This window comes from Mytilus trossulus, chromosome 10 (genome assembly GCF_036588685.1).
Source record: "Mytilus trossulus isolate FHL-02 chromosome 10, PNRI_Mtr1.1.1.hap1, whole genome shotgun sequence".
NCBI lineage: Eukaryota > Metazoa > Mollusca > Bivalvia > Mytilida > Mytilidae > Mytilus > Mytilus trossulus.
This window is the reverse complement of record NC_086382.1, coordinates 65,400,402-65,412,811: the sequence shown is the minus strand read 5'-3', so window position 1 is coordinate 65,412,811 and position 12,410 is coordinate 65,400,402. Positions and strand designations below refer to the sequence as shown.

The window sequence follows — 12,410 nt, the reverse complement described above, 5'->3', positions numbered from 1 at the left end:
CACATTTTTTTAAGAAAGTGAATGTGCGATAATCATCCTAAAGAAATACACTTATTTCTTTCTCATTATTCCTTTGTTTACAAATTTACATTATTTCAAAGTTTTGGTTGAACCAAAGGTCATCCTGCGAGTCATAAATAAGTGACGCTGAGTGGTGTTTTTATACACAAATTCATACATGTTTTGTCGTGTGTATGATTTCTTCCTTCTGTATAATTTTACTTGACAATTTAGTTTAACTTGACAGACATAAAAACTTGAAATTATTTGAATAAAATTCGCTAGTAAAAAGTTTGTCCCCCCTCTTTAATCATTATTTTCTGAGCATACTATGTTGATCAATATTTAATGCCAATTTTATACTAGATTTGGTAAATGGACAAAAAGGTGTGATTATCAGGCATAAGTGCGAAAAAGAGTATGTTTGCTTTGCCAGTACCTATTTACCATCTCTCATGACCAGCAAATCAATATAAGATGTTGTAACCTGTTGCGTATTGTATTAACACATCTATCTTATTTGATTTCAGACAAGATGTAACGGTTGAATCATGCATGTTCATTTTGAGCAGAATAACACAACACGGTCAGAGTGTACAATACACTCTCTATCATGGATGGGAAAGGTTCCAGATACCCTACCAGAAGACGAAGGAGGATGGAAATTAAACAGGAACCAGTATTATATGGAGGGATGGTTGGCAGGAGGTAATGGTAAGGGAGTGGTCGGTGTTACCTTCACAACAAGCCATTGTAGGAAGTACGACCCTCCGCAAAGGTCAAACTTCAACCTACGAGGACATCGAAGTGAGGTAAGTTTCTAATGATTTATCAAATACAAAAATAGAAAAGAATACCACGATAAGGACATGCATCAGCATTTAGTTTTTCAATTTCCATAATACTTAAATAAAAAAAAAAAAATTCTAAAAATATGAATTTGACGAAACTAATAAAAAAGACAGGTTGTGATTTTATTTAAAATCAGGTTTTACTTGTTCACATGAAATAATGAACTAATTTTATATCATATGCCTTTAAAAACTATCAGATTATATGAAATTTGTTTTCCATCCTCTGTGGCCTTTATATTACTACATATTTAACTATCCTATCTATTGATTCACGTATCTTTCTAGACCAGCTAAGAAAAAGAAAAACAATCATTTTTGAGCAATAACATAACGTGTTTAACTCACGAAATAGGAAATGTTAATGAGCAATATGATGAATATCAGATAAAACACACTACCCTAAACAGAATTACAAACTCATAAAGAATCATTTTGTTAATGCAACAGTCATTTATATCGTTTAATGTACGATATTTGACTTAATTTAATTGGAAATTCCGAAATGGTATCCACGTGGAAATGTATTTAATGACAAACTTTTATAAATGTGAAATAACTTTGAACAAATCACATATTTCTTAACCTTTTTCATATGGAAATATCGCATTATATTATTGATTGAAAAGCTCATGAGATAAATGAACAAAAGTTTGGTTAGAGTTAAATCAATACTTAGAGCTATATAAAAAAAAGTTATTAACAGATAGCTCTGCGAACATCTTTGCATGATGTTATTGGAAAATAATTTCGCTTAAGGTTAAAATAATGTTTTAATCTACAATTGCTTCTAAATTGAAAATCTGTTGACTTATTTCTACCTTTTAAGCTTAAAGAAATGATCAAGTTAATAAAGCATACGTAGTAAAAAGAACCAGTTTGCATGAAGTGTTTTGTAAGCACTGTTCGTGCAACAACGGGAACAAATTCCTTAATGAGAAATGAGAAAAGAATGATTTATAGAAATAAAACATTTATAAGATATGTCAATCTCTTAATCGCGGATCTATAAAGGATTTGTCGATAGAATTTAAGAGACTAGAAAACGTAAGCCTTTACTCATAATCTATAATAGACGAAAACCATCATGATTAAGTAAACACAACAACCACGAGGTTACTGACTTAAGGACAATCATATACCATTGTGTTGGTTTCATGATTAGTTTGTTGCATATAGGAAACTGGTATAACTAAATAGGTTTATACAAGGCACTGACCTATCTGGTACATGTTCCGGTATAATAGTAAAAAAAAACGAAAATTCTGAGTTTTTTTCAGGTTCAACTAACAACCATTTAGAACATGTAAAATTTTTTTTTTCAAAAGTTCTGATGAAGAATCATGCAATCAAAGAATCTTGAGATGATGGTTTCTAGATTAATTTGTCGACTCATTTGAATACGTGATAGTTATGGTATTTCTTAAACTTACCACTATCAATTTAGATTATTTTTTTCACGTCAAATTGTATCAATAAAAAGTGAAGAATTTAGAATATGAAAAATATTTCTATTCATAAATGATAAACATTGTGTGCTTTGATCTTAACCCCAAATTTTGTGGGGCAATGATGCAAAACTTGTCCTCAAATTCCGTTGTGAAATAAAGTTAATAAAATTTTTTAAATTCAGTATCTGATGAGAGAACATGTAACATATCTAATAAAACTAAAATCAAAGAACTATTAAAAGTGAAATAAAAAAATACAGAATTCTAGGGAAAATTCAAAACTGAAAACCTCTTATCAAATGGCAAAGTCAAAAGCTAAAAATATCAAACGAATGGAAAGAAGCTGTAATTCCTGACTTGGTACAGGCATTCGCTTATGTATAAAACGGTGATTTATCATGTCATTATTATTTCTTATGATGCAAATTAATTCTTGATGATTTTTAGCCGAATAGTTTTTGTACAAACAATATCTATAATATGCATGGACTGTCCACATCTTTTTAGCATGGGTATCCTACTAATAGACATTTCTTCAAAATATATCTGAATTCATCAAAAAAAATTTCTTTTTCTTATTCCAATTCGAAGTTGCATTAGTGAGAGAGAAGACGTTCGGAAAATTAGCATAATATTTAATTCAATGTGTATAAAAATATATAAAAAAAAAATTATTCTGTAATTAGTGTTTCCAATTACAAATTAGTGTATTCGCAAATGCCAAATGCATTGGTCCCTGTGTTTATGAGTTTTATTACACATCAGGTCTAATATAATATTAAAAATATGTTAAAAAATTAAAACAAATACTAGTAATAAAAATGTGAGACCAATGTGTGTCAGAAAAACACAGAACACAAAAAAGCATTTGATCATGAAATACGACTAAACTTTATTGGAATACAAGACTTTTAAAGCAGTAAGCTTTGACTTCAAGAATCTATATACAGTGCGTACGTCTAGCTTAACTTAATATGCATACTCCAGGTCATAAATACAAATACAAATTTGGGACTTAAAATAAGGCCTTCTTGGTCATAATCCTTTCTTTTAAACATCAAATTTTAATTTTGTTGTCAGTGTGTCAGCTTTTCCCGTAATAACTAATGAAAAAATTCTCTGAAAATTTTTTTTTTTAGAGATAAACGCTTTATTTGTTGAGAGATTATAGCTTTACTATTAAAATCATGGAGATCAAGGAGCTCTTTTCCTTTAAAAATATTTTTATAGACCTGTTTTTTTGTTGACTGCGCTAATTTTTCCATCTTTTTATCGTTTTTTCCTTTCCTTTATGAACCTCTCTAATCAGTTGATTTGTTGTTAAAAATCCACCAGACCCATAATGAATTGGTAAGTAATTTTCCCTCCCTTTTGTCAATATATGGAGATTTACTGTTAAATGTGATATACGGTGCAATTCCAGTCAGATAACTCATTTTGTCGACTTAATGACCCCCATGATGATTTACCGTTATTTATATCCAGAAGATCCCATCAAGATATGTTGACCATCAAACTATGGCGACATTATCAGAATACCTCTCATTTATTTGTAGTAGAATAGACGAAAACTCTATTACTGACAAATCCTTGTTGGAATATATATTTGTTTTATTATCCTTTATTCCCAACAAAGCAGCCACAAGGAACAAATATGTATTGATCCAATTTACAAGAATGATATATTGTCATCTTCTTTGTCGTTTATCAGACAAAGCATGAGCGCATTGCCATGTCGTCTTTGGAGACTCTTTGTCTCTCGTACTATTTATTACCTAATTGCTCTCAGTTATGTTCTTTTACAAACTACTTATAATCAAATGTCTTTATACATCTGGGATATTTCTCCATATATTTATAATTAGTCCTCTCGACGTTGAGTCCTGTTCTGATACGCTGAAATGGAACACAATCTAGACTACAAAATATTTTATTAGATATTCTAAGGTTGAAATTCATATTATATCAGAAAAAATATTAATTGAGGGTGTTCGAATTAAGTATGAACAAATAAATGGTTAAAAATATAACAGAAGGCAAAATCTAGTTGATGTGTTTTTTTTCAAAATTTGCTTTCTCGAAGACAAAAAGGATTAGATACATGTAGATTTAAAATAAAATAGGATATAACAACAAAAAACCTTGAACTGATTACATACATTATCGGAGTAGAAAAAGTTATCGTTTGGTGAAGTAATATTTAGAAAAAAATAAATGTTAATTTTACAGATATTTTCGTTTTTAAATGGATAAATAGTAGATAAATATAGTGTTTGAAATTATAAGCTTGGGGTCTGGTTTTTTAAAGTATCGTAAGATACGACTTGACATATATCTTAGGACAAATCTTATGACCATCTTATGACGATCATAAAATATGTCGTAGAATGTAAATCAAATCTGTTCTAGGATAGTCATACCTGTAACGATCTTTTAAAGGCAACAGTAGTATACCGGTGTTCTTAGTTAAGGTTACTCCAGAAAGTATTCAGACAAACAAATTTTATAAGTGTTATCTTTATACCTTTGATGTCAAGTCATGGAGTATGAAACTCCGTTTTTCTTTGCATTTGTTATATTTGTTTGTTATAGTCTGGGAACAGTAGTGTCGCAACTAGCGAGAACCGCTTAATGTTATAAAAATGAACGCATAGATTCGTGGCGAAACACACGCAGTAGATGATTTAGTTATTTGGTATTAGTAGTTTATCTTGCCGTATAAATGAAATACTTTAATCGGTTTGCATTTCATTGGACAAAATTCTTCCTTTTCTTTTTTAACGTGACTAATAAATGTTATTGCACTCTATTGCTGTTAACAATTTAATAAGTGTCAGCATTGCACTAAGTATCCCTGATATGTTAGTTATTATGTATCCAGGGAGAATAACTTATAAAAGTTAATTGTTGTTACATTACAATATTACAATTTTTTGAATGAATTCGTGTTTACCGGAGAATTTCATTTCCATCCGATAGTCGTTTTAAATATTAGATAAATGTGCATCGTGTTTGCCATCAATTCTTCCTATTCTTACATTTAGCTACAATTGAAATACCAAATACAACTTATCATAATAATGATTTTCAATGTTTTTCTGAAGAAACAAAAACTTACGCCTTCATTAATCTGCATATTTGACGACGATATTTAAAAAACACTGGTTTCGGTTATTTAAATCATTTACATTGATTACAAGGATCATAACTAAATAGTCCATGATTGTTCAATTTATTTGAAGAAATATTTTAGTGGTTCGAAATTGCTTCAGAATAATCATGGAAGTAATAGTACTTCCATGAAATAATCAACAGATGCTTTTATATTTATATAGTTAAAATAATCGTATGAATTTTGTTTTTCGTGACATTCTTGGAAAAAATATTTAAAATTTCAACTTTATAAAATCGGAAATGTAAAATAATATTCAAGATGTCTTCGTGAAAATTCATGACACACTTCAGAGATTCCACGTAGATTGACAATATTTTGTTAATCAATATTGTAGTTTTTTGGGTATTTTAAAAGCAGTTGTGACAATTTTGTGAGAATCTATAAGGAACAATAAAAAAGAATAATGTTGATTTGTAAATAATGAATGTCTACTACAATTTTAGAATCAATTGATTCAAATAAAATAAAATGAATTGAATGTAGTCGTATTCAACAAAAGTTGGTCATAGATTGCTTGTCTCTTCCAACGTTTCTACGTTTTCATACATTCTAAGATGTCAAATGTTAAGTTTTGATCTCTCGTGATAAAGGTGATCCCAAAAATGTTCTTTTTTCTAATTTCATTGACCAGCATAACAATACATGTGTCTTTTATCCTACTGAAAAAATTTCCAGAATTAACAGTGCACAATTAGAAAAAAATGGAAAAAGTGTTCATTTTAAATTCAAACTATCTTATAAAAATGATATTGCACAAGTCGTGTGCCAGTGACAAATATTGTTCGTTTGTTAAGGTCATACTTATATGTTATTTTAGCCATTGTTTCTCTATGATACCACGCTCTCATATATATGTATTCACTTGAACTGTCGAGTTATTCAAACCAGTAATGTTTTACACACAGATATATAACTTTAGTTGTACTTTGCACATTCTACTTCCTCATTGTTCGGTACTCAACCCAATTAATTGAATTAGTCTTATAAGAACAAAGTCGCGTCTAGTGTACAAAAATATAAGCCTGGAAACTTTGATGAGTTTGTACAAACAGTGTGTTGATACCAATGCTGGTGAACGTTTTGTTCACGATGATACCAACAGCCGAGATTTCTGCACTTTTCTGTTAACATGAAATATAATGTATACGTTCTTTATCTGGATATTCACTGTATATACAATTTGAATTAATCGAAACACTCAGGATTTTTAAAACTAAATATATTTATTTTATTGACCGTTATAGGCACAAATGTGAAAATGTAGCTGTCATTAGTACTGCCTTATCAAAAACAATATAAGAAATGTCCATATTAAGAAACCTTTATGCAAATCAATCTTATCTCCAATTTAAGAGATTTAATTAATTCACTGTACAACATAAGTGTAATCAATAGAGATTGATGTTTGTTTTTAATGTATCTGCAACCATTTTGTTAGTATGTAGAGCGATATGTCACATCTATAATATTCTAATGAACATATATCTAGATAGTTAATGTTGACTACAAATGAATAGAGAGAGAGCAATTTATTCAATAGAAGTCAAATCAAGCAAATTTTAGATAATTAAGCAAAACAGTCACGCAAATTCGCGAAAATAAAATATTTAAACACAGACATGCATTTAAGAACAATTTTGACGTGTCGTAGTTTTCATGGATATTAATCATTTTATAAAATTTGTGTAGAGTTCGTAGCATTATTCTTCAGCTTTTTTAGACGGAGAAAAGGGCAACGCTCAATAAAATATTTTCAAACAAAACTAATGCTAACATTTTATTTTATTTCACCGTGAGGAATAACACCGGATTTAAAATGAAATCACGCAAAATGAAGAATTGACAAAAGGAAATCTTTCAAACATCAATTTCCATTTAAAAGATAGAATGTTAAGGATGTTATGTACATTGAAAATTACAATTGCTTTGTTGATTTTTCAAAATATTTTCCGTATTGTCCTTTACAATTAGTCTATTTGAACTGTCTTTATATCAAGAACCTAACTTGTTTACGTTTTATAATTGCAATATAACGTTTATATAAGGTCTTGAAAGCAACAACTTAAAAGGAATGAGTCAAACAGATAAAAATTAGTCATGTTTAGAAAACATGAAATGAATCAAGAAACTTTCAGGATATATTGCCAAGATGAATGTAATGAGTGTGGAATGATCAGTGGAGAATCAATACTAAAGGCAATAAAGATTTATTTTTTGTATCAGAGTGTCATTACAGGGCATGGATAGTACATTTCAGTAATTCCATTCTCGTCATTGGTGTCTTGTGTTTCTTCAGGACTAGCTAACATAGATTGGCAAGTCATTTCATATTCCTCGTTTTATGATATTTGAGCGTATCACCAGCCCAGTAGTCAGCAATTCTGTATTGACATGCTGGTCATAATTATAAATTAACTGTTTACAAAATTTTGAACGTTTGAAATACTAAGGTTTTTATACCTTAGGAAAATATTGACTTAGCTGCATTTGGCAAGACTTTAAAAAAAAGAATTGTCTACATCATTAATGGGAACACTCACTGCGAAGAAACGCGAATTAAGATTTAGAAATAAGATTATCAACTTCTATGCGCTGAAAAAAAATATCTTGAATATTATTGTAGATAGATTTAAACCGTAAACAGCACTAATGTTCTACAAAGTAAAATAAACAAATAAGTCAACATGACTGAAATGGTCCGTTGAACCCTTTAGGAGTTATTGCCCTTTACAGTTAATTTTTAACCATTTTTCGTAAATCTTAGTAATCTTTTACAAAAATCTTCTCCACTGAAACTACTGGGCCAAGAAAGAGATAATTGCAAGCAGCAAGAACTTTCAGTAAAGTAAGATGTACAAACACATCAACATCACCAAAACACCATTTTGTCATGAATCCATCTGCCTCCTCTGTTTAATATTCACATAGACCAAGGTGAGCGACACAGGCTCTTTAGAGCCTCTAGTTTATATTGTGAAAGTATTTTTAAAAAAAAATGCCTTCTGATGTAATTGTACACAACTATCATCTGTATATTCATTGTGGAAATATATGACTAACTGTTTTTCTTTTCAAATTCTAAGTGTGTTACTGATACCTTTGTAAACTAGTAGTTCACCAGAATTTATATAAATTCATAAATCGCAGAGACATTAACAATACACTTGTAAAAAACGAAATACAATGAAACGGCAACCAAGTCAAAAAAACAAAAAAATCAAAAAAGTATAAAATAACGAGCAACACTAAAACATCATGGTTTCTCAAGTACTGCGGAAGAGTAACATGCAATGCTTGCTCCATGTGTTTTCTTTATCAAAGCAGTAGTGTATACCTTGATTTTTGTTGACGAAACAGGTTGACAGAAACTGCAAACTCATCGCAAAAAGACGGGCGTACCTGTTAGCTCATTAGAAACAATATCATTTTATTTAGACTCAACTCCTAACGCCAGCTCCTTTTTTGCTGTTAAAACGATGATTTTGTACCACAGGTCATTAATGGTGAATTTTATTCTAACAATACATGGCATATATTAACATCTTGTCTAATATAAGACAAGTACAATTATAAGACCGTATTTCTATAATTTCCACTTATTATTTCAAAGGAAGTATATAATTATTTATATTAGTTTTCTGACTAACGTTAGTTATCATCATTACATTGATTTCTGATTTCAAATTAGTTGGCTGAATAGACAGTGTTAGACGCTGATGCATATTAAATGACGTATTATATGTCGCTTATCGGATATGTAATTGACAGATTCAACAAACTTATGTAAGTAAGAAACGCTACAAAAGATTATAGGGTACTTCGGAAGAGAAATACTTCATAATTGGGAATGGATGACTAAACATTGCTAAATTTAAGCGCTTTTTTTAATCTGTCAGACACATATATTATGTTAACCAAAAACTGTAAATTGATTTCAATCTGATGAATATTGTCGTAACACATTTTTCCAATACACTTCCTATCTAGTCTACAGGTCCACAGTAATGACTTGTAATGTCTAATCGCTCGAAAAGTTATTCACTTCCACTATACTTTTTTTTAATTCGATATCTCCGCTTACTCGCTTTTACATTTGTATCTAATATAGGGTACAATATCAAACTGCTAATCTTTTCATATTGGCATTTAACAAGCATTTAAAGAATATTTAATAGCAAAAGTTGTAACCGTAAAGTAATTGGCTATTAATCTTCACCCAGCATCATATTCACAATTAAACGATAATCATGTATTGGACCCTTGTATTATAACAGTTGCTACAACAATAGTAACATCAGAATTGAATGACATCTTCGTCGTAAAAGACAGCTTCAATTACGATATTGTAAGGCAGGTCTTCAATATAGTAATTCAATTAGTCGTTTTTGTAACATAGAAAAACATTATCCCATGACTTCATCGCTAATCCATTAAATTATTAATTTCTAGATGATCATCATGGTGTTTGTATTTCACGGTTCTATTGAAGGTTCATACAGTTATTAAAGGATAGATCGATAATAATCAGTGATTTTTTGTTCGGTTACAATATTCATGATTGGAATCTGTCATTGTTATGACGAATCTGAGAATTGTCAATCAGAGAAGCTGTTACAACAGTTAAATAAATCATTGCTTTATACAGCCTTAATTACACAGGAAAGAAAACGTTATTTCTGTAACGTCCAAGTGAGAGAGGGAGTGCTGTAATGTAATGTGTGATTGATTACTACTGTCGATCTTTAATCCAATATGTAAATCGCTAATAACCTACATTCCGTATAACCCGACCTATTTTCAAGGCTGATTTATTTAAGCTTATTCAGGTTTTTAGACATTGCACTCATATTTCTATTGTTAGCACACAAAAATATAGTTTAACCCGTTGAAAGGTTTGTGTGAAGGGTTTAATGGAGAAGGAACCATGATTGTAGATTACAAATCATGTTTTAGTGCATTTACAGAATTGGTATAACATCTTTGATGGTCTATATTGAATTCTTATAATATATTGAATGTTTAGGTTTTATGATATTTTGGTCCCTATCTGAAAACCTTATAATGACTTCAGACTAAGGGTCTATCAATTTTGCTAACCTCTGTGGCAGTCTTTTTAGTTCCCTTTATACTTTTGTCTAACTTGTTAGATTTGTACAAGAAATATAATCATCGTATGCATGCAGTAGTCACAAATGGAGAGAGCACAATTTTCCTCATGCTAGATTACAAAATAGTTTATGAGATCTTTATGCATTTAATTGAAATATAAGTAAAGCAACATTAGGTTTTTTTTTGCTTCTGCATCTAGCATTATTATATGAAGATAATGGTTCATCCAAATCCATGATGTTTATTTCTGTTGTAATTTAAATGTATAAAAAAAATTATGTACAATCAGAGATTTCCGTGACTGAATTTTTAATGGAATCATATTTAGAAATAATGTTTGTCTTTGATCATTCTTCTTAACGTTTATAATAATGTAATATATTGATAACAATATACAATTACATCAGCTGAACTCAGACTATCTTAATAAAATATACCAATCCCACATGTAATATGTTATTTTTATTCAATATTGTGTGTTTGAGATGTACAAAAGACAATCCTAGAACGATATAAAGTTCTAATGATTAAATATTGGATCTTATTTAAGCTTTTGATAGCAATACTAATGTTACACAAATAAAGTGATCTGTTTGGCATACTTTGATTAAACAGAAATCCGAACGACACAAATTACATAGAATGTATTGTAAAGTAGGGCCATTTTCGAATCTTATTATTAAACTTGTGTAATGTTTTTGTTATTTTGACTGCTATAAGATTCTTGTTCATGTGATTTTGTTTGAATCTTATTCATTATACATGAACCATGAACAGCTTGACAGAAGTAGAAAGCTACCAATTCAGATCAGTAAAAAGATGGACTGCAAAGTGCGAATAATCTTTATTAGAAATTTTTGGATCACGGGATTTTGTAATTATCTAGAATTTTCGGATAAAAACTGAAATTAAAAAACCATTAGGTCAAAAAGATTCAGCCGGACATTTATCATGTTACATGTTAACACCACATTTATGGCAAACTGATGATATAAAATGTCGTGTTTCAATTAAAAAAATCGATTACAAAAAAAGCATAGATAGATTTCGTGACTTTAAATACTAATGATTTAAGTATTAACGCCTCGCTTCACTACTTAGGAATATTAAGAGTGCTTTTAATCATATTAATGTGTAAGGCTTAGGAAACTGTCACTGCCTTATGTGTCACATCATCGACGTGGCTGGACAAAAGCGACTCAAAAACTCAACACGACATCTGCAGTGCAGAGCTGAAATGACACTTGTCTATGTATATCCCTAATGATAATGAAAAAAATGTATTAGAAAAAAAAAATCTCAATAAAAAGCATCAATCGGGTGTTTGCCTATTATCATCTTTTTTGTAAACCCCGTCCATACCCTTAACTATCTTATGTATACTTTGCTCATCTTTATTTTGTAATTGATTCCTCGGAATTATCTGAGAATATTTTCATGTTTCGTTGTAAAGCTTTATCTCTTTTAGCCCTTAAATGAACGATGGGCATTATGTGTTCCGGGTCTCCCTTTCAACGTCAGCAAACACAATTGGTATCATAGACTAAACAAACAGCAATCTTTATAATCTCTGATTATACATATTTACTGTCACATACATGTATCTATGTTCGAGTGATACGTACTTTTGATACATGTGCAGAAGTACACTCTTTATGGATTAGCACTCGTCTTTACGTACATTGAACTGAACATAAAATGGAGCAACCATTATAATTACAAAATAAGAACTTTCTTAATTTTAATTAGAACAAAAACCGCACAGGAAAACAAACTTATCTGCTTTTAGAAATCCATAGTTAAGGAAGTTTACAGCTCTCTTTA

The 12,410-nt window shown here is 29.9% G+C and overlaps 1 protein-coding gene across 1 annotated transcript in view; it reads left to right on the top strand.

Moving 5' to 3' along the window:
• The window catches only part of LOC134688384 (tubby-related protein 4-like), a 67,035-nt gene that overhangs the window by 21,745 nt on the left and 32,880 nt on the right, over positions 1-12,410 (top strand). Inside the window, exon 2 of the mRNA XM_063549068.1 lies at positions 531-812. Within this exon, the coding sequence (XP_063405138.1) occupies positions 552-812 (261 nt within the window). The 5' untranslated portion in view covers positions 531-551. The remainder of the gene's footprint in view (positions 1-530; positions 813-12,410) is intronic.